Genomic DNA, 24,549 nt, shown 5'->3' on the forward strand with positions numbered 1-24,549 from the left:
AATTAAATTTTAAAATATATTCAAATAGAAAGCAGTTATTTTAAATATTAAAAATATTTCACAGTATTACTGCTTTGGCAAACTGGTATTGACTGGTATTGTGTAATGTTGAAATATATAAATGAACATCACATAACTAGCATTTCCAAAGTGTATATTGTTTATGTGCTCTCAAATAAACTAAATGATAAACTGCATTATTAACATTATTGTGATGGTCACTGATACTAGTAGTACAGTACAACATTTAGATGATGTAAATGAAACTTCATAATGTTCCACTTGATTATACATTTAGTCAGGAATTATAGTTTGGAAAAAGTCTAACTAGTAAAATGTGTACACATTATGTGAAAACCAATACAAGTATATATACACTCACCTAAAGGATTATTAGGAACACCTGTTCAATTTCTCATTAATGCAATTATCTAATCAACCAATCACATGGCAGTTGCTTCAATGCATTTAAGGGTGTGCTCCTGGTCAAGACAATCTCCTGAACTCCAAACTGAATGTCAGAATGGGAAAGAAAGGTGATTTAAGCAATTTTGAGCGTGGCATGGTTGTTGGTGCCAGACGGGCCGGTCTGAGTATTTCACAATCTGCTCAGTTACTGGGATTTTCACGCACAACCATTTCTAGGGTTTACAAAGAATGGTGTAAAAAGGGAAAAACATCCAGTATGCGGCAGTCCTGCGGGTGAAAATGCCTTGTTGATGCTAGAGGTCAGAGGAGAATGGGCCGACTGATTCAAGCTGATAGAAGAGCAACTTTGACTGAAATAACCACTCGTTACAACCGAGGTATGAAGCAAAGCATTTGTGAAGCCACAACACGCACAACCTTGAGGCGGATGGGCTACAACAGCAGAAGACCCACACCGGGTACCACTCATCTCCACTACAAATAGGAAAAAGAGGCTACAATTTGCACGAGCTCACCAAAATTGGACAGTTGAAGACTGGAAAAATGTTGCCTGGTCTGATGAGTCTCGATTTCTGTTGAGACATTCAGATGGTAGAGTCAGAATTTGGCGTAAACAGAATGAGAACATGGATCCATCATGCCTTGTTACCACTATGCAGGCCTGTGGTGGTGGTGGTGTAATGGGGTGTGGGGGATGTTTTCTTGGCACACTTTAGGCCCCTTAGTGCCAATTGGGCATCCTTTAAATGCTACGGCCTACCTGAGCATTGTTTCTGACCATGTCCATCCCTTTATGACCACCATGTACCCATCCTCTGATGGCTACTTCCAGCAGGATAATGCACCATGTCACAAAGCTCGAATCATTTCAAATTGGTTTCTTGAACATGACAGTGAGTTCACTGTACTAAAATGGCCCCCACAGTCACCAGATCTCAACCCAATAGAGCATCTTCGGGATGTGGTGGAACGGGAGCTTCGTGTCCTGGATGTGCATCCCACAAATCTCCATCAACTGCAAGATGCTATCCTATCTATATGGGCCCAACATTTCTAAAGAATGCTTTCAGCACCTTGTTGAATCAATGCCACGTAGAATTAAGGCAGTTCTGAAGGCGAAAGGGGGTCAAACACAGTATTAGTATGGTGTTCCTAATAATCCTTTAGGTGAGTGTATATATATATACACACATACATACACATACATACATATATATATATATACACATATATATGTAAGACTTAATACTAATCCCGTGCGAATAGGGCTTATCTGGGGACCTTGTGTGATTTTGAAATTACCCCCCCACATCTGAATTTCGTGTGGTGCATTCGCACGGGATAAGAGAAGCCTGTGATTTTACTCAAATTTACCGACTTATCTCCCGGATACCCGGATGTCAAAGGCTTTGAGAGTCCCGTTCTATGGTTCAGATGGATTAAAAAAAAAATATATATATATATATATATACATATATATCCAGTGGGTACGGAAAGTATTCAGACCCCCTTAAATTTTTCACTCTTTGTTATATTGCAGCCATTTTCTAAAATCATAAAATCACATTTTTTCCCCACAAAAAATACACACACAACACCACATATACACAAAAAAACACAAAATTTGACATTTTTGCACAACAATTAAAAAAAAAAAAAAACTGAAATATCACATGGTCCTAAGTATTCAGACCATTTGCTCAGTATTTAGTAGAAGCACCCTTTTGATCTAATACAGCCATGAGTCTTTTTTGGAAAGATGCAACAAGTTTTCCACACCTGGATTTCAGGGATCCTCTGCCATTCCTCCTTGCAGATCCTCTCCAGTTCTGTCAGGTTGGATGGTAAGCGTTGGTGTACAGCCATTTTCAGGTCTCTCCAGAGATGCTCAATTGGGTTTAAGTCAGGGCTCTGGCTGGGCCATTCAAGAACAGTCACGGAGTTGTTGTGAAGCCACTCCTTCGTTATTTTAGCTGTGTGCTTAGGGTCATTGTCTTGTTGGAAGGTGAACCTTCGGCTCCAGTCTGAGGTCCTGAGCACTCTGGAGAAGGTTTTTGTCCACGATATCCCTGTACTTTGGCCGCATTCATCTTTCCCTCGATTGCAACCAGTCGTCCTATCCCTGCAGCTGAAAAAACACCCCCCACAGCATGATGCTGCCACCACCATGCTTCACTGTTGGGACTGTATTGGACAGGTGATGAGCAGTGCCTGGTTTTCTCCACACATACCGCTTAGAATTAAGGCCAAAAAGTTCTATCTTGGTCTCATCCATCTTGGAGTCCTTCAGGTGTTTTTAGCAAACTCCATGCGGGCTTTCATGTGTCTGCACTGAAGAGAGGCTTCCGTCGGGCCACTCTGCCATAAAGCCCCGACTGGTGGAGGGCTGCAGTGATGGTTGACTTTCTACAACTTTCTCCCATCTCCCGACTGCATCTCTGGAGCTCAGCCACAGTGATCTTTGGGTTCTTCTTTACCTCTCTCACCAAGGCTCTTCTCCCCCGATAGCTCAGTTTGGCCGTACGGCTAGCTCTAGGAAGGGTTCTGGTCGTCCCAAACGTCTTCCATTTACGGATTATGGAGGCCACTGTGCTCTTAGGAACCTTAAGTGCAGCAGAATTTTTTTTGGAACCTTGGCCAGACCTGTGCCTTGCCACAACTCTGTCTCTGAGCTCTTCAGGCAGTTCCTTTGACCTCATGATTCTCATTTGCTCTGACATGCACTGTGAGCTGTAAGGTCTTATATAGACAGGTGTGTGGCTTTCCTAATCAAGTCCAATCAGTATAATCAAACACAGCTGGACTCAAATGAAGGTGTAGGACCATCTCAAGGATGATCAGAAGAAATGGACAGCACCTGAGTTAAATATGAGTGTCATAGCAAAGGGTCTGAATACTTAGAACCATGTGATATTTCAGTTTTTCTTTTTTAATAAATCTGCAAAAATGTCAACAATTCTGTGTTTTTCTGTCAATATGGGGTGCTGTGTGTACATTAATGAGGAAAAAAAAATGAACAAATGATTTTAGCAAATGGCTGTAATATAACAAAGAGTTAAAAATTTAAGGGGGTCTGAATACTTTCCGTACCCACTGTATATAGTTTCTTGCGCTTCATTTACATTTCACTGGGTTAAAATAATATCTCAAGCTTTATGCTTGATTTATTTGTAACACATTAACCTCAAAACCTTCAAATCTTTCACCAACATCAAATCACACAAAAAAACAACAAAAAATCACAAAAAATACCAATAAACTCTCCAAAAAAACATGTATCTTTGTGAAAGATGGATAAAAAGGCGCACAGGAAACAAAAACATCGAAAAATGATATACGACCCGCCAAATCCAGGCCAAATCACAGAGATGTTGATTCGCACGGGACTAATATTATCACAGGACCTCGGTGTTCGGCGAAATATGGTAGGTCTTTTGCGGAGGAATTTTTACTTTACAAATTACAGACATGGCCGATTCGCACGGGATTAAGATTACAGACAACCTCCGCAATAATTACAAATGACTGGAGGTCACCAGGGCCCAGTTTTTCAAAAAATGTAATCTGGATCAAATTGATCCGGATTTGGAAATCCCATGTTTTGCTATCCAGGATCACCTGATTCATTTTACTTTTATGCCAGTTTTTTAAAGGAACCTTGGATTGGATCACTGTGATCCAAATACCAAATTTCAGGATTACCAAATCCTGTTTGCCAGAGCCTTAAATGGAACCAACAATGTAGCCTACTGGCTTAAAGAACAACAGTTGGCAAAATAACCATTGTTTATTTTAATTTTAAGCAACAGAAACACTGTAATAAACAGAAACATTGTACTTTCCTTATTTTGTTATAATGTTAAATAACAAAACAAAAACAATACTATCCAATAGTCAAAAATCATTTACAGTACAGATACCAGCTTTTTCCATCTCTGCCTTTAGGAGATGTATCTTCATCTGCACTTTTTTTCTGCTGCAGTTGGGTAAGCAAGATTTGTTCTTTACCCAGTTCAATTTGTATTTCTGCTCTTTCGGTTTCCCGTTTCAGAAGCAACTCATAGCTGTCACCATCCTGGTTTATAGCTGAGGAACGTTTACGTTTTCTTGTAGGAACGTCTTGGACTGTCTTTATTACATCCACTGGGGATCTATCTTCCTCCTCAGTCACTGAAGTCAAGTCCAGGACAAACATTTCCACTGCAGGAGAATTTTGCTCGCATTCTTCTGAAGTCCTAGTCTCTGTAATTGTGGCCTCTCCATCTGCTTCTATGCCTTCAATGCCATGCAGAGCCTCTGATTTTTCTCCTCCTATGATATCAAGGACCATATCAGTGAAATCACCCCTCTTATATGGCTTGTTACCTGTTTGGGGGTTCTTGGCTTCAGTAAGGTCTTTCGTTGCCTTAGCCCTATGTGTGATGGGTATTGAAGAGAGAGGACTCAAATGCGAGGGCAAAATGACAGTCTTTAATTAAACAAAGGAAAGCCACAGGTAAATCCAACCAAGGAGTACAAAAGATGAGAACAGAGGAAGACCCGTAGGCTGGGTAGTATAAATAACTCAGGAGACCTCTGTGGCTGGAACGACCAGCAGGCTGGCGAGGCGGAGGCTTGACTGGGCTCAGGGGAGAACCGGAGACTGGAGCTCGCAGAGCGCGGAGGCCGCGGCGTTGGATAGCAGGTAAGGTTCTGTGGGGTGCAAATGGTGAGCACAGAGAAATTCGGGCAGTGATAGTGGTTAACAAAACCCCCCCCGACTAGACCGGACCGGACAGGACAGGACAAGACCAACTCTAAGTGAAGACGCCAATGACCAATGCTTCATTCGGAGTAACAATCTGACAAAGAGACACGAGAACGAGAGGGTAGAAGTAGCCCAGATAACAAGGCAATATGAGAAGCAGGTGGAGGGGAAATTATCTTAATGAGAAGTGAAGTCAGCTGTGACACAGAAGCGAAGAGCGGGGGAGACAGGAGAGGAAAAACCAGCAGGGGGAGACAGAGAGAGAAAAGGAGAGAGATAGAGACAGGATCATGACAAGACCATGACAGTACCCTCTCCTCAACGAGCGCCTCCCGGCGCTCCAGCGGGGAAATGCTGGCGAGACCGGAGGAAATCATCAATGAGCGAGGGGTCCAGGATATCCTTAGGGGAGACCCAACTCCTCTCCTCAGGACCATACCCCTCCCAATCGACTAAGTATTGGTGACCACGACCCCGACGCCGCCTATCTATGATCCTGCGGACGGTGTAGACCGGGGAGTCTTCGATACGAACGGCAGAGAAAGAAGTGGGTGGGGGGGGAGCGGGAGACCGGTTTAATGCAGGAGACGTGAAACACCGGGTGAACACGACGAAGATTCTGCGGCAACCGGAGTTTGACAGCGACAGGGTTAACGATCTTGATAATGCGGAACGGTCCGATGAAGCGGGGGGCCAGTTTACGGGAGTCAGACTGGAGGGGTAAATTAGATGTAGATAGCCAAACCTTCTGACCCGCGACATAGCGAGGACTTTTGACACGCGATCTATTAGCAGCCACGCACATGCGTCTCTTTGAACGACATAGTGCAGATCTCACCCTCTTCCAGGTTCGCTTACAGCGACTGATAAAGGTCTGAACGGACGGGCAGTAAGAGTCGGTCTCTTGGGATGAAAATAAGGGTGGTTGATAGCCGAGGCAACATTGAAAGGGAGAGATACCAGAGGCCGAGGAAGGGAGGGAATTATGAGCATACTCAGCCCAGGATAGTTGTTCGGCCCAAGACGAGGGATTGCGAAAGGCTAGACTGCGGAGCATGCGGGCAACAATCTGATTGGCTCGCTCGGCCTGACCATTAGTCTGTGGGTGAAAACCCGAGGAAAGGCTAGCAGTGGCACCTATGAGACGGCAAAATTCTCTCCAGAACTGCGAGGCGAATTGCGGACCCCTATCGGACACGACGTCGGTGGGCAACCCATGAAACTTAAACACATTATCAATCATAATCTGGGCCGTCTCCTTAGCAGAGGGTAGTTTGGTAAGGGGAATGAAGTGCGCCGATTTAGAAAAGCGGTCGACTACCGTCAGGATGACCGTCTTACCGGCCGAGGGCGGAAGACCGGTGATAAAGTCGAGAGCGATATGGGACCACGGGCGAGAGGGAACAGGTAGCGGCCGGAGGAGACCAGCAGGTGGGGAATTGCCCGCCTTGGTCTGGGCACAAATAGAGCAGGCGGCGATAAAACGGCGCGCATCACGTTCTAAAGAGGGCCACCAGAAACGCTGGCGGATAAATGCGATAGTACCCTCGAACCCCGGGATGGACCGCTAGTCTAGAGGAATGAGCCCATTGTAGAACTGCCAATCGTGTGGGAACCGGGACAAAGAGGCTGCCCCTAGGGCAGTTACGGGGAGTAGCGACGTGAGAGAGTGCGCGCTTAACCTGTTTCTCGATTCCCCAGACCGTAGCCCCCACCACCCGACCGGGAGGAATAATCGCCTTTTGGGGGGGGCGGCCGATCGAGGGATCGAAAAGTCGAGACAACGCATCCGGCTTACCGTTCTTAGAGCCCGGGCGGTATGAAATGACAAAATCAAAACGCGTAAAGAAAAGGGCCCAACGAGCCTGACGCGAATTCAATCTCTTGGCGGAGCGAATGTATTCCAAATTGCGATGATCGGTCAAAACTATAAAAGGAACAGTGGAACCCTCTAACCACTGCCGCCATTCACCCAATGCCAGGCGGATGGCAAGGAGCTCACGATTCCCGACATCGTAATTACGTTCAGCGGGGGAGAGGCGGTGGGAAAAGTACGCGCAAGGGTGTATCTTATTATCCGACGCTGACCGCTGGGAAAGAACGGCTCCCACCCCTACCTCGGAGGCGTCGACCTCAACGATAAACTGTCTTGAGCTATCTGGAGTGAGGAGGATAGGCGCGGACGTAAAAAGGGTCTTTAGCCGGTCAAACGCCTCCTGCGCAGAACCGGACCAGCCGAAGCGAGACTTAACCGAAGTGAGGGCGGTGAGCGGCGCGGCCACCTGGCTGAAGTTGCGTATAAAGCGGCGATAGAAATTAGCAAAACCGAGAAAAGCGCTGTAGCGAGACACGAGAATCAGGGACGGGCCAATCGAGCACGGCCTGAACCTTGGTAGGGTCCATACTGATCCCCTCTGCTGAGATAACAGAGCCTAGAAACGTTATAGACGAAGCATGAAAGGAGCACTTCTCGGCCTTAACAAAGAGTCGATTCTCGAGCAAACGTTGGAGAACGCGGCGAACGTGCTGCACGTGAATCTGGAGAGAGGGCGAAAAGATATCAAAATGTCATCGAGATAGACAAAAACGAATAAATTGAGCATATCCCGAAGGACGTCATTGATCAGGGCTTGAAAGACAGCGGGGGGCGTTAACCAATCCGAAGGGAAGAACCCTATACTCGAAGTGGCCGAGGGGGGTGTTAAAAGGCGGTCTTCCACTCGTCCCCCTCCCGAATGCGTACGAGATGGTAAGCGTTACGTAGGTCGAGCTTGGTAAAGACCTTTGCCCCCTGCAGGATATCAAAGGCTGAAGACATCAGCGGCAGTGGGTAACGATTCTTAACAGTGATGTCGTTCAGCCCCCGATAATCTATGCATGGGCGCAAAGAGCCGTCTTTCTTCTTGACAAAAAAGAATCCGGCGCCGGCAGGCGACGAGGAAGGAACGATTGTGCCGGCGCTGAGGGACTCAGATAAATAATTCTCTAAAGCCTCCCGTTCGGGAGCGGAAAGAGAGTAGAGCCTACCCCGAGGGGGCGTGGTCCCCGGGCGGAGATCAATAGCGCAGTCATACGGGCGATGGGGCGGAAGAGACATGGCTCGGGAACGACTGAAAACCCCCCGCAAATCGTGATACTCCTCCGGTACCCCCCAGTCAGATCTCCCGTCTCCTCCTGCAACACAAAAACAGAAGACACAGGGGGAACAGCCGAGGCTAAACACTTAACATGACATGACAACTTCCAAGACAAAACAGACCCCTTCGCCCAGTCAATGTGCGGATTGTGAAGTTCTAACCAAGGGTGCCCCAGTACTAAAGGAGTAAAAGGAGACTGAAAAATAAAAAAGGAAATTGTCTCTTTATGGTTACCAGAAATGGTCAGAGTTAATGGGATAGTCTGTTTCTGTATCCTAGGTAGGGCGCTGCCATCGAGGGCAAATAAAGGGGTGGGGTCTCTTTAGCGGTGTGAGCGGAATACCTTGTTGGAGCGCCCCACTCTTCATCCACAAAGTTTCCCTCGGCCCCAGAATCGATCAAGGCCGCACAGGAGGCTGACGACCCCGCCCACTGGAGATGCGCTGGCAGTGTCGTGCGGGAAACGGAAGGGATGGTCTTAGTGGTAGCGCTCGCCAGTAACCCTCCTCCTACTGGCGAGCGCTGGCTTTTACCGGACATGAGGACACAAAGTGAGAGGCACTAGCACAGTACATACAGAGGCGGTTAGAAATCCTCCTCTGACGCTCCTTAGATGAGATACGCAGACCACCCAGCTGCATGGGTTCAGGCTCTGAGTGGGAGGGGCTGACACGAGGCGGCGAGAAGAGAGTATCCTCCAGGCGATGAGCACGACGGCGTTGATCAAAACGTCTCTCCACACGGATGGCCAGGTCGATAAGGTCGTCGAGCCGGGCGGGGATCTCACGGACGAGGACCTCGTCCCGCACCTCTGGAGACAAACCCTCCAGGAAGCGAGCGGCCAGAGCAGGTTGGTTCCACCCGCAAGTGGTAGCGAGGGTCCGGAACTCGATGGAGAAGTCCGGCACGGATCGCCCCCCCTGCCGAAGTGTGGAAAGCCGACGGGAAGCCTCCTCTCCGTAGGCGGAGCGGTCGAAGACCCGGATCATCTCCTCCTTGAAGTGCTCAAAGCTTGAGATGCACTCCGCCTCAGTCTCCCAGTTGGCCGTTCCCCACTCGCGAGCCCGCCCGTGGAGGAGTGAAAGAACGAAAGCAACCTTGGCCCTCTCCTTAGCATATGTGACGGGCTGGAGCGAGAAAACCACCTCGCACTGGGTAAGGAAAGCGCGGCACTGTGTTGGCTCACCCGAATAGGCCGGAGGATTATTTATCCGAGGCTCCGTCTGAACGGGAGGACAATGAGAGGCGGAAGGCTGGAGGCGGAGGTTGTGGACCTGGCTGGACAGCTCGGACATCTGGGCGGCCAAAGTACCGACGGCGTGTCGGGCAGCGGAGATGTCCTCCTCATGCTTCCCAAGGAGGACGCCCTGGTGCTCCACGGCGGTCTGGAACGGGCTGCCACTCGCTGAGTCCATCTTACTGGTCAGATTGTTCTGTGATGGGTATTGAAGAGAGAGGACTCAAATGCGAGGGCAAAATGACAGTCTTTAATTAAACAAAGGAAAGCCACAGGTAAATCCAACCAAGGAGTACAAAAGATGAGAACAGAGGAAGACCCGTAGGCTGGGTAGTATAAATAACTCAGGAGACCTCTGTGGCTGGAACGACCAGCAGGCTGGCGAGGCGGAGGCTTGACTGGGCTCAGGGGAGAACCGGAGACTGGAGCTCGCAGAGCGCGGAGGCCGCGGCGTTGGATAGCAGGTAAGGTTCTGTGGGGTGCAAATGGTGAGCACAGAGAAATTCGGGCAGTGATAGTGGTTAACAAACCCACCCCCGACTAGACCGGACCGGACAGGACAGGACAAGACCAACTCTAAGTGAAGACGCCAATGACCAATGCTTCATTCGGAGGTAACAATCTGACAAAGAGACACGAGAACGAGAGGGTAGAAGTAGCCCAGATAACAAGGCAATATGAGAAGCAGGTGGAGGGGAAATTATCTTAATGAGAAGTGAAGTCAGCTGTGACACAGAAGCGAAGAGCGGGGGAGACAGGAGAGGAGAAACCAGCAGGGGGAGACAGAGAGAGAAAAGGAGAGAGATAGAGACAGGATCATGACAAGACCATGACACTATGGTTCTTCCATCGCAACATAACTTGTTTTATGGTCCTCTTTTGGCCAGACCCCATGGCATTGACATGATTGGTTATGTCCTCCCAAATGTTGTGTTTTCCTTTTTTTGGTCAGTTCTCCACCCTTTGCAGAGCTGAAACCTCCTACTATCGAGGCAAAATTGGCCCGAACACCCTCCAGCATTGCACAGGTTTCTGCCACAGTGAAATTAGGCCCTTTTGATTCCATGGTTCCAACTCTGTGGTGTCGCCAACACTGATCTTAAAAGCCTTGAGCATGATTGCTTTGGCTTGTGCTCAATTAGGCTTACACCAATCAGCTCATTGCTGGTTAATGGGTGACACCATTTAAACACATCATGTCTTTGCACCCATTTCTCTTAGCCTACAGAGGCATCCACATGGCGGGTACTGTTCATCGTTACCCTAGGAGAAGGTACCGTCAAAGGGTGCATGCTGAGCGTGCCAAACCACTCAAGCAATACACATCAGAAGAACTGTATGCACGTTTATGCTTTGGGAGAGATGACATTAAGTACATTGCAGATCTTGTCAGGCCAACACTCCAACACCAAACCCAAAGGAGTCATGCTTTATCCGTGGAGGAACAGTGCTTAATCGCTCTGCGCTTTTACGCATGTGGGACTTTCTACCAAGTAATTGGTGACAATATGGGAGTGAGAAAAGCAACCGTGAGTAATGTGGTGAAGGCTACGTCAGTAGCACTGGGCAGTCTGATCAATCAATTTGTTTCCTTTCCCAAGGATGACCCGAGCCAGACTAAGCACCAGTTTTTTCAAATGGGGAACATGCCTAGCACTATTGGTGCTATTGATTGTACTCACGTGCATATCCAAGCACCTTGTGAAAGGGAGTGGGAGTATGTCAATCGAAAGGGGAGGCACAGCATCAACATCCAACTTGTGGGCAACGCCGACCTCATAATAACCAACTGTGTTGTGAAATGGCCAGGGTCTGTTCATGATCCACGTATTCTAAGAGAGAGTGCACTATACAGAGAGCTTCAATCCCACCGACCAAATGGCATAGTATTGGGAGACAGCGCGTATCCACTCCTACCATGGCTAATGACCCCTTTTCCAGTTGCAAACACACCTGATCAGGCACGCTTCAACTCCTCACATTGCAAAACAAGATGTGCCATTGAACGCTTAAATGGAGTCCTGAAGAGACGGTTTGCATGTCTTAACTACTTGCGAGTACAACCCAAGGTGGCATGCAACATAATCCTTGCCTGTATTGTTTTGCATAACATCGCCACCAGGCGTCATGTCCCTCTTGATGACAATTTTGATGGACCTGAGCCTGATGTAGAACCAGAACAGCCGCCAATGTTCTTTCCTAATGAAGGACACCCTGGACATGCAATTAGAGATGCAATTGTGAGAAATTACTTTTAACTAGGCTACTGAATGACTGAGTATATTTGTTGTTGTCATTGCCATTAATATACTTTGGAATTATAGAGCTGTGAGCAACAGTGACGTTTATTTGACAGCTGATAGCTTTGAGATTTTTTGGTTTTACCATATCTCATTAGATGTGACATGCTTCATATATGCTTCAAATATGAAGAAATGTATATATCATCAGTAAACATTGATTTTGTGATCATTCACTTAAAAAAAAACTCTATGGTTTTATTTGGTTCGAAAAATCACAACTGAATCCACCCTTCTGATGGGATCAGGATAATCCTGTTTTTTTGGATCAAATAGCTCCCAAACCGAGTTCAAAGTTCTGAAAAACCCAAAGGGCAGGTTTGATCCAGATCAAATGTAAGATCAGATTAAATGCTCTGATCTTAGTTCAGAATCCCTCTTTTGCATTTGAAAAACCCATTTCCAAGATTTGATCCAATCTGTGATCCGAAATCCCACTGGATTACTTTTGAAAAACTGGGCCCAGGTAATACTAATCCCGTGCGAATAGGGCTTTACTCAAGTTTATGATCTCAGCTGGATAAAGCGCTTCATTCTTTTTTCTGAGGAAATACAAAACTCAAATCCTGAGGTAATCCTCAGCGCATCTTCTTGGTGTGAATTAGGTCTTATTCCTCTCAGCACGAAGCAAACAGTAAAATAAAAAAAGTTTTTAAAAAAAAAACCTTGAACAGTCTCACTGCTTTTCTGTGGTATGGGCGTTTACACGCCGCACGCATCACATGGAACATTTTAATGTCAATAGCGCGCTCGGCACGTTAGATATAATGAAGGTAGACGTGAAAGACGGACATCGCATTGTTTTCATATGGATTACTTTATCACAGAATATTTGTTTTCGGTAGCACTTAGTTTAAAAGTAGACATGTCAAGCTTTCTATAGATGTATCACTCATGTCTCTGTGTTGAGTATTTGCTGAGTTACAGTTCATTTTAATGATGCGTTTCTAAATTAAGGTCACCGCAGACCAAGGCTGCAGACAGCGCACCTTGTTTGTTTTCTTTATTTTGTAAATGCACAAAGTTTTGTTGTTATGTGTGGATACAAATAAAAGTAGACCCTTTACAGATTCGATTGATGTATTGCTCTTATCTGTACGATCAAAACTGAAAGTGTGATTTAAGTTCTTTTCGAGGTTATCAGGAGAAAATGCCTCAACACGCATATATCGACTCCAGACGGTTAAGTGAAGCTTACTTGATTGATTTAGGTGGCTAAACTGGCCTGGGTCAACACAGGAATAACATGACTGCAATTGGGATGGCCGCATCGGTCTGGATCAACTCAAGTCTGGAACAGGCTTGACTGACTTGGATAACTTTAATTCTCTCAGGAATGATTTGAACAGACTTGAAGGATGACTGCAGCAATCTCAGCAGAGCTTGAAACGGACTTGACTGATTCAGAAATGGCCACAGTTCAGGAGAATTTGGTACGAACTTGACTAGATCAGGGATAGCTGCAGCAAATTTGGTCAAATCAAAGGTGCCTGGAACTGGTTTGACTGACCCAGGGATGCCTGCAGCAATCACTGCCAACTGTTTGAATCTGGTATCTGAAACTGACAAGACAAGATTAATAAAAATCAGAGCAAAAAAAAAAAAAAAAAAAAAGGACACTGGAATAGTGAAGCTCATCTGCTGGGTGCTGACTTTGGCTGGTTCGTAATGTCAATGATCTAGAAGGAGGACCCAATTGCAGTGTGAGTAACAAGGGTTTACTGACAAAAGAGACCGATACAAGAGGGTAGTGAAGTGCACAAGTGAGACCACAACAGGAACACAGTAAACTGAAACAGCTAGGGAAGGCCACTGGAACAGCTTTAGACATCAACTGGCAGAATACTATGGCAGCAGAGGGGGCAACAAGACCAGGCTGGTGGAGAAGACCACACAAGGCACCATAGAGCAGAGCTCAGATACTTGTTGACCGCCGACTCTGAAGCAGACCAAGTGCCAGGCAGGTAGAACCAGTGGCAGGACACACAGGAACAGGTCAGGAACTCTAACACACAAGACCAGACAGGACAAAGCTCCACAGAAACACAAATTAAACCCAAGACAAGGGAAAATATGAAAAAGAACTGATAAAGAGTAAAGTAACAAAATAAGCAAGAAATTACCAATCTAACCAACACACTAACTTAAAGAATATCAAACAAAATACAAGACCAAAAATCAGGATAAGAAGAACTAATAAATATTAAAAGTAAAAGCAAAAAGCAAGAACAAAGAGATTGCTAAAACAAGGAGCAAGACAAGAACATGGAACTACGAAGGACTAGACAAAACAAGGGCACAAGACCAACCAGGCAGAGAGACACAGACACATACTCCGCCACAGACAGAGACAGAGACAGAGACAGAGACAGAGACAGAGACAGAGACAGAGACAGCAGGGGTGAGAATGACCACAAACCAGCAAACACAAAAGGGTAAGGGGCACTATAAATAGGGAGGAAAACACATGAGGAACAGGTGAGCACAATTAGACCAACAAAGGTAACAAGAGGGTGTGGTAAAAAAGGAAACAAGGAGGAGGGGCTAAAGGAGCACATGGCCGAGAAAACAATCAACAAGGCCATGTGCTGACACAAAACATAGACACAAGAAACAAAACAAAACAAACAGTGTCAGTGCAAAACCCTGACAAATAAGTAAAATTGCAATTAAATAAAGAACAAAATCAATAAATAAAACAATAGTGGCTAAGTGTATAACCAAAATAGGAAGAAAAGCTGTAAAACGCAATAAAATAATGACTAAGTATAAGTCTGAATAGAATTTATTGATGGGGTAATAAAATCACTTAAGAACTTTCAAAGTTCAAGGCTTATTTTTACCTAAAATGATTAGGCCCAAAAGAGAATACTGGAAGTAATGATCATATGAAATGATCTGAGGGGGAAATATGAATGTTTTAATGTTCAATTTAAATTTGAATTTGGCACGATTAATAATTGTGTGTTAAAAATGCACATAAAGTGGTAAGAAGTGAGAAAACGTGATAAATAAGAAAGAAAAGGAGACCAACGGGTGCATTAGTTAATGTGTTCAAAGGGTTAAATCATTTTTGTGTTGCCCAAACAGACACTGCATTCAACCAGTGGATGTTAATGCTAACCGTTAACCTTTGAGGCTAATGGCTTTAGCATTGACTTCAATGTAAACACAACCTTTTCATTAGCTTAGCAACACCGTGGAGTTTGTTTACAATAGCGTCGATGTGCTGCGCGTGCACAGTTCAGAATTGATCTGGAAGTAGGTTAAGACTTCCGTGTTACAATCATAACTATGGCAACCAAAACAAACTCTAGTGGACTAGCATGTGAATCGTTGCATTGCAAGTACAGTTAAGCATGTTACATGAAATGTTGGCATATTTCAACACTGTACAAATAACAACACCGCTTTTGGTTGGTTTTGCAATGTGGCGCTTAAACTCTTAAATCGTTCAGAGTTGGATTAAACTTTATTCAAAATAACAGCTTCGTGCTGCAGTTGGGGGAAACAGTGATAGCGATCTCAGCGGATCTGAAATCTCTGGGCACGTAAACACAACAGGTTTTCTTCGCTGTTGGTACAAAGTTAAAATGTACTTGATCAAGCTTTTAAAACACTCCTATTCAAATCACTCTCGGACACACGCAGTGTTAATTGAGATTGCATTCACTTTGTGAACAGACACAAACAGGCAAGCATTATTCTCTAATGTTTAACCCAGGGAGTCAAAGTTGATTTGGCAATGGGACACGCATTGAAATCAAACTATGAATAATGAGGCTTTGATAAATAGATTGAGGAACCCGCTCAAAACTATTCTTTTATTCACCGATCCACCTTTTCATTACTGCAGTTTTGCTCTGTTCAGCTAACGGTGACTGAGATTCCCTATCGGGAGTATAGCTATTGAATGACACTGGAAAGCGCAATGACATAAATTCAGCTATAAACAAGGCATTACAGAAAATGAGGAACACACTCAATTTCGACCTTATTGTACGATCTCAGATGTTAACTTTAAGTTTACTTACTGCAGTTTAAAGTACAGTCGAGTTACAGCCTTTTCTGCATTCATTCAGTTCATTCATTCAAGCGGTCGTGCGCTGATTACGTCACACACACTAGTCTCGACTCAGAAGGTTCTAATCTTTCATCCGCAGCAATAGAAAAGATGAAATAACTTGGTTTATTCTCACAATTTAGATTAAACTGCCCCCGCATTCTCTCCACCAATATATGTAAAGGAAACAGGTCAGTTTAGCTCAAAGGGAATCATTTAAGATTTTATAGGGAATTTGGAAAGAATCACTGTTTCACGGCTGATCACTGAGACAGCCAGCGATTCATTGAACGAGCCGTATAACATCAAATCTGCAATGGATATTAATATCCAAAGTATAGTGAAAACACTATTAATTAGCACAGTAACAAGAGCGGCAGTTCAAGAAATTAACTTGTAAGCACAAAACACAAGATACTTCTCTTTACAATATAAATAAGGCTTTATTAGATAAATCTAAGACATATTAACTAATCTAACACATAAGCACACGCACTCACACATTCACACAAGTTGCAGGAAGAGAGAAAGTGAGGAAAGAATGAGTTTAACGATAGCAAAAAGCATGGCTGATGAAAAAGAAAAAAAAAGAACTGGCAAAAAAGCAAAAGCTAAAAAGCATAATTTGATGGTGTCCTGAGTATTTAAACTGGGTTGTTGGACACGTCCCAAATGTTGTCTTGACCAATTAGATATTGTCTTTGCTTATGGTGTGGCAATGTTTCTCCTCCCAATACATAAATCAAATATTATCTTATCAGCCACATGGTCCGAATTTTCCCACTCTTGCAGAGTATAATTTTGGATATAATTTCTATAACAAGAATATGATACATTTGACAAAGTATTGATTGATGGAAACGTTTAAAGCATGAATTTTCAAACTCATACATAGCCAACATGAATATAATCCTATAAACTATTAAATAGTTATTCAACATACACAGTAAGTGATTAGAACATGATAGTCGAATGTGTGGGTTACATACATAATATGGAATAATGCATAGAAATTATTAGTTGCTCATGAGTCCTTTTAGCGTCATTTAAGAGCATATATACATGGAAAGGCAGTTTCTGTGCCATTCTGTGGACTTAAGGACATGTTCTGTGAAGACCATAGAGGTTAAAAGGTCTTCTAAGGAATCTCAGTCTGGTCTTTGTCTTCTAGGTGGGGGAAACCACCCAACGCAGTTTCTACTAATGATTTTGCTCATGTGATGGTCATGATATGCTGTGTCTTGGACCATTAATCTTGGTTACTTGCCCCAAATTTGACAATCTCCTTTCTGAGTTGGAATTGTCAATAAGTGAGAATTCTGATTTATGAACATCCTATGTCTTTTCTGTGGAATTTGGCTCTTTGGGTTGTTCAACAATGTTCTTAAAAGAATCTTAAATTGTCTGATTCGAGGTCTGATACCCTACATATATATTATATAAATATTAATAATAATAAATGTGAAATCATACTTTGCTTTTTATAAAGATGAAATGAAATCTTGCTGTAACATTTTTAAACATGCCTTATTGTGTAAAAACAGAAATCCACAAGAATTGTATGGCATGTAAATAATTTTATTAATCGAAGCTCTGTAAAATACACTCACAATTTTCATTGCATCATCAATGTCATAGATAGACTCGTGGCAGTCATAGATAGACTGTTGTACTATCATTAAAAGTGAAAACATGGGAGTGTAGTAGTAAAAGATGTTGTTGCATATACTGACATATGGGATTATAATGTGTATGTTAATGAATTCTCATCTAAAATTTAATATTTGTTTGGTGGTCATAGCAACATTGACCAAACAGATTGACGAGATATTACACCTGAATCTAATGACTGCATTTTGGTGGCAAATGTTAGGCATTCTTATTATACAGGACACACAGGTCATGAAACATGGAACAAGCATTTGTTGCTGCAATTCTTCTGGGGGTCTTTTTTATATTAAATGAAACAGAAAGAGAACAAAGAAGGAGGAGACGTTCACGGAACAGATGGGCATTGGCACATGCAGCTGGATTTCATCAAGTAATATTTCAGTATCTTCAAAAATTAATCAGAAAAATAGTTAGAAAAATGCCATCATTTTAAACTTACATGTACACTAACAGTACATTTGTTATTTTAATAGGACAGTACAGATATGCTCAGATCAACAGAACTGTACCTGTTACACGTGCTTTCTTTGATGTGGAAAATGACACAAAAAGACATTCCCCTCTTAGGAGACAGTCCCTCAATGCACTGCTCCAGCTGCTGCATGAAGACAGGCATCATGGCTGAGGAAGGACTATAGAAATTCTAATATTTCTGTTCTGGCTAGTGAGTGGGGCATCTTATAGGGTTGTGCCCTGTGCCTTTGGAGTGCCAAAAACCACAAGTTTATAGAGCTGTGAAACTCACTTGCCATCATCTGCTCCAGCATTTGCAAAAATACATTAATTTACCAAGGGCCACTGTGTTAGATGATATCTCAGAAGGGTTCCAAAGGCTTGGGCAACATGCAGCAATGGGAAAAGCTGCTGGAGCAATAGATGGGTGCCATATCCGAATAAAAGCACCAGGAAAGGGGTTGGCACCATGCTATTACAATCGGAAGTTGTACCCATCTATAATACTACAAGCGATCTGTGATCACACTGGAAGGTTTCTGAATGTTTTTGTGGGTTACCCCGGTTCTGTCCATGACTCCAGGGTATTAAAAAATTGCGATGTGTATAGAAGAGCCCTTTACCCACCACCAACGCATTTTCTTCTTGGGGATGGAGGCTATCCATGCACCCTAGAACCCATTTCCATCTTAACACCTTACAAAGAGCCAGTGAGAAATCCTGTTGAGGCAAGATTTTTAATAGCACCATACCAGGGCACACTGCATCACTGAAAGGGCATTTGGCATGGCTAAAGACCAGATGGAGATCAGTTTTCCTGCAACCACTTCCAGTGGATCACAGATTTGGACCCAAGGTTGTGGCTGCATGCACCATGTTGCATAATCTCTGCATGGGTGTAGAAGACAGTTACTCCACATGAGGAACCCGAAGAAGCCCCACAAGGTTGTGTGCTGATCAGCAGAAGACTACTGCCATGAGACTCCATGATGCACTTGCTGCCCAGATGTCTGTACCTGTACATATCCCCACACATTTAGAAGTATGTGATTATTTTTAATTTAAAGGGTTAGTTCACCTAAAAATTCTGTCATTAATTACTCACCCTCATGTTGTTTCAAACCCGTAAGACCTTTGTTTATCTTCGGAACACAAATTAAGATATTTTTGGAATGTGAATATTTATAGAATAAGAATAATTTATAGAACAATTAGATTACTTTTTGTGCGCAAAGAAAACAAAAATAATGACTTTATTCATGCCGACTTTATTTACGCTTATTACATTCATGCGCGCTCCCCCCCACACACCCAACCACTCACCCAGATGTAAACAATGCTGAAAATGTTGATTATGTTCTTGGGTACTCTCCAAAATGACGGAAGACGTAACTCGGGGGAGAAGAATTGTTAAATAAATTATGTTATTTTTGTTTTCTTTGTGGTGCACAAAATGTATTCTTATAGCTTTGCAAAATTGAAGTGGAACTCCTGATGTCACATGGACTATTTTACCGATGTCCTTGCTACATTTCTGTGCGTTGATCTTGTAAGGACCCTTGCTGTCTATGGCAGGTCAGAGAGCTCTCAAATTTCATCAAAAATATCTTAATCTATGTTCCAAAGGGTCTTAGGGTTTGAACGACATGAGGGTGAGTAATTAATGACAGAATTTACGTTTTGGGGTGAACTAACCCTTTAATACTTTTCTCTAATTTCAAACCATCACAAACATAAATACAGTACATGTTTCTCCTGGTTCAGCATGAAACTTTCATTTAGCTTTAACTCTTTATACTTTAAAAAAATACCTACATTTCACTGCTTGCTTGCATGAAAAAGTCTTATTTTTTACAAAAATAAATTGTCGGTAATCCATCAAAACTGCTGTGTTATTAGAATTATCAATGTTCTTGTTGGTTTATATTGTAATTTACTTTCTGGCTGGTTTTATGTATGTGTTTACACAAAAACTTACTGCCTACTGAAATTGGCATACCTCACAGAGATAATAAAACATACATAAAAAGTACAAATTAGTACATACAAAAAAAAGTATATATTAGTACATATAGGCTTCACATACAAGACTTAGCTTAAGCCAGGACTATGCTTTAGTTTAAATTAGGATATTTAAGGCACTTTTTTATAAGAATGCATTAGAAAAACATTATAATAATATGTACCTGCTGCAGCATTTTATAAGTATTTTCTGTATAGGTTTTTTTTCTCCATTCTGTCACCGATGGAGATTTTGGTTCCTTGCCGCTGTCGCCTCTGGCTTGCTTTAGTTTGGGGACACTTCATTTACAGCAATATCGTTGACTTGATTGCAAATGATTGGCACAGATACCATTTAAACTGAACTGAGCTGCATGATGACATCACTGAATTCAAATGATGAACTGCCTTTAACTGTCATTTTGCATTATTGACACACTGTTTTTCCTAATTAATGTTTGTTCAGTTGCTTTGACAAAATCTGTTTTGTATAAAGCGCTATATAAATAAAGGTGCCTTGCCTTGCCCTTGCCTTGCCTGTAAAACTCAATTTAAAACAATCCAACCAAAGACACACAGTACTTTAGATTTATATTAGATGAGCAAAACTTGTCTGAGAGCACAGCAGATTTTTTTTACTGAGGCAGGAATGTCAGTAACAGATTTAAAGTGGGGATTAGCTTCGGATGGCTAATACGAAACTGACATTTCGACACGGCGTCGAGATCCTGAAGTGCAGATGTTCAAAACACAGCTCCGAAGTGTGATTCGAAAACACCCATGTCACGTGGACTAAGGCGAATCAAAAAAAAAGCATCGGGGCATTTCACAAGTGTTTCAAGACCCGAATCTGCTTTTGATCAGCAGGGTCGGGAACAAACCACACAAACTCCCGCAAAGTATAAAAGTGTTAATGCAGCAGAACAATTAATATATTTAAATAATAACTTTATATGTAAAGAATGCCAGGTGTTGTGGCTTGATGACTTTTATTAATGTCAAATTTTTTTATGACCAAAATGAACATATTCAAGAGTTCATTCAGTTATCAGAGAGATGTTACAACACATTACAAGAACAGAACAATAAAAACACAACTTTCAAATATACATACCTCTCCCGGGATTTGAGCCTAAAGTGACAGATTCTGACAGCATGCCAGTGGTGCACACTAACCACTCCTCCAACCGACATGATAGACTGACGGGCGCACAAACATATATGTTATAATTCGTCAATTCACTGAACTGATTCATTGTAAATGCTGTTTCAGAGCAATACTTGAAAATGACTACTAGGTGTCACCGTAGAGATGGGTGTCGAATATTTTCGAAGCCTCTGCACATTTGCTTCGACTGTTTCAGTGTTTTACGAAACCTTGCTCTGCCCACCACTAGGATTAGCAAGTGTCAGCTACCAATTTAACAAAAAACAGAACATTTTAGAGATTTCTGTAATGCACAGGCATGTGTTCAGCTAGAGCAGGGCAATAGTGATGTTACGTTCTGTGCCGAGGCTTCGGAGCGTGTGTCGAGAAATCCCGGCAGCTTTCAGTGAAGCGCGTATCGAGGCTTGTATCGCTTTACTGTGCGTTCACCACCAGACGCGACTTGCGCGAATAAATCGGTCGATTTTGTGTTTCGTCGATTTTGGAGACGATCAGCTCCACGCGATCAGGCGGGAGCTCAGTTCTCATGTTACTGACGAGAGCACTCTCAACTCGGCTAGTCCTTCTGAACATTTGCCGCTGGCTCTGCTGTGTCAGTGGTTAAACATAAAATATAATTAGTTTTAGGTAAATCTAAGGTAATCTTTTGGTCTTTATTCAATTAATCTATTAATATGTTAAAATGAAAATAAAAACAATAAAAAGATGGGCAATACTGTTTTGATATAATATTTGATATAATGTTTAAATGAAAACTAAAGGAGGCAGTACTGTTTTTTGTTCAAGTTTAGATTGTTATAGTTTTCAAATGATAAATGGAGCCACTGTTTCTATAAAAGTATGAAGATGTATCGTACAGCTCCGGGTATCCACATACAGGGACGATGATTTTGTCCCCCATTGTTGTTTCGGATTTCTGCCTGCTTGCTACGTCATAATCATGTCACTACTAGAGCAAGCTCCTGATTAACACGGCCGCGAATTTTCGCCAAAGTTCAGATTTTTTCAACTCGCCCGAAACGCTTAATTCGCGTCTTTCGCGCCGCCTCATTCGTGCGAATCGCACCGCAGGATGTCTACTTCGCGTCTTTGCATTGACTTAACATGTAAATCACTCGCGCTGAACGCTTCATTCACGTCTGGTGTGAACGCACCATTATGCTGCGTTCACACCAAACGTGAATAGAGCGTCAAATTCGCGTCTACCGCGTCTAGTTTGCCGCTTAAAACATTTTGAATGCATTCGCCTCTTCTAGAGCGAAATAGATGCGCATAAAAAGCAAGCGTTTGAAGTAAAATTGACGTGCGTCCGAGGCGAAATCCGCTTCTTGTGGGAGGGGCAAGTGCTAGGCGGTTATCTGTTTGCAAGATGGCTGATGTTGATCGAGCATTCATCATATTAGGGGGAAAATAGTTGTAAAAAATGGCTGGAAGGCCGCGGGTCGATAAAATGTGTACATGACTCAAAAGTGAAATGTGTATTTACAACTAACCAGGTTGCCCAATCTCCTCACCGACACTCTTCCAAGCGAGGTCCTTTTTATTCCTGTCTCTATAGAAATATGAACTTGTGTCATATAGCTCCGGGTGACTGCTCACTGGCAATATCAGCGTAACGCGCGTATCGTGCCAGACGCTCAATTCGCGTCATTCGCGCGAATGAGGCGAATTTGCGTCTACCGCGCCGCGCGCTAAACGCCTCATTCGCGCCCCGAGACCTCCAGACGCGCGTAAACGCGTCTTTACATTGACTTAACATTGAAATCATTCGCGCCAGACGCTCTAAATTCGCGTTTGGTGTGAACGCAGCATTAAGAGCAGTGACATCTTTGATGACGTCCGAAGCCTCGCTTGTCCATAGTGGTTCAGGAAGGGGTCCGAATTTTGTAAATTCACAGTCCTCTGGCCTTTTAAACTCAGCAACTTTCCAGTTTTACACTATAATATTGCCCCTCCTGCCCCTATTATGAGCAAAGTCTTGATTTACATACAACATTTGATAGCCCCATTAATTTCAAGCCAATACGTTTATTACACAATTATGTTGTATTGTGTTATACAATCATTATAAAATACACATTATATTCATATAAATAGATTAGTCTATGTGGAAATTGATTTTTTTCTTCACCATAATTTCTAAGCCTTAACTGGCGCAAACCAGTGTATCATAGATCACACCAGGTCATCTGTAATGGTATCTGCTTGTTTTTAACACTTTTTGACCACCCAGGTGGTATTATGAGCAAATGAAGCCTAAAAAAATGAACCCTTTTGTGACATCACTTGGGATGGAAGGCTTCAAATGTTTTTTACTTCATAAGCTTCAGTTTTCACCGCCATCACTATGCACAACCCTGTTGCTGCAGATCTACCTTCCTGCAGAGTTCAGTTCCAACCCCTGGGATCAAACACACCTGTCTGTAATTATCAGTGCTCCTATCAGATCCTAATTAGTTGGTTCAGTTGTTGTTTGATCAGGGTTGGAGCCAGAACTTTGTAGGAAGGTAGGATCTCCAGGAACAGGGTTTGGCACCCCCTGAGCTAGAGACACATTTAAAAGAATGTTATATTGTAATTTTACATACATTATTGTTCTGTAAAAATAAAAAAAAAGGACCATTTAATAATCAGGATAATAATATATATTTGACATAAGTATCACTTCTCCTCATCAATGCTGGCAATTCATTTGATCAAAATACAGTAAAAACAGCAATATTGTGAAATACATTATTACAAATTTAAAAAAAAAGTCATGTAGAGTCATTCAGGTTCCTGGGCAACGATCATATATATTTGATATATTGGTGTTTTGGTATTTCACACTATTTGAAGTTAATATTTGTCAATACTGGCATGGATCAGCTCTGCAACAGTTAAAAAACGAAGCAGTTTTTCTTTCCTATTGAGAATAGTTATTGTTGTCAGCCACTTTAAACATTGTAAAGACATCAGTTTTGAACATTAACACTGCACTGTGCTTACATACAACTTACAATAAAAAACTTGAATGAATGATTAACTCAAAATGTGTTTGTACCTAAAAATTAAATATCAAAGCTGTGCTGTACTATATATATATATATAATATATAATATATATTAGTATATATATATATATCTATATTATATCTATATGAGTATATAACCTTTACCGCTCAAATAAAGATTAATTGACAATGTATTGTGTTTTTAACATTTAATAGATTTATATTTACTTTAGTGATTCCTCTGCTTACCACTCGAGGGAGCCTGAAGTAACCCACCCTTTGAGAACCACTGGTTCCACACAAATTAACGCGACCGGTTCTCACTTGGTTTTTGCCTTGGGACACCCACAT

General features: G+C 42.8%; 1 protein-coding gene across 1 annotated transcript; it reads left to right on the forward strand.

The window, feature by feature from the left end:
* The first annotated feature begins 10,788 nt into the window (after positions 1-10,788).
* On the forward strand, positions 10,789-11,851 carry LOC122139545 (putative nuclease HARBI1). Its single transcript, XM_042737691.1, has one exon. It carries the CDS (start codon positions 10,789-10,791, stop codon positions 11,806-11,808), a length of 1,020 nt encoding a protein of 339 aa, XP_042593625.1. The 3' UTR covers positions 11,809-11,851.
* The last annotated feature ends 12,698 nt before the right edge of the window (positions 11,852-24,549 follow it).

The sequence above is a fragment of the Cyprinus carpio genome, chromosome B14 (assembly GCF_018340385.1).
Source record: "Cyprinus carpio isolate SPL01 chromosome B14, ASM1834038v1, whole genome shotgun sequence".
NCBI classification, from domain to species: Eukaryota; Metazoa; Chordata; class Actinopteri; order Cypriniformes; family Cyprinidae; genus Cyprinus; species Cyprinus carpio.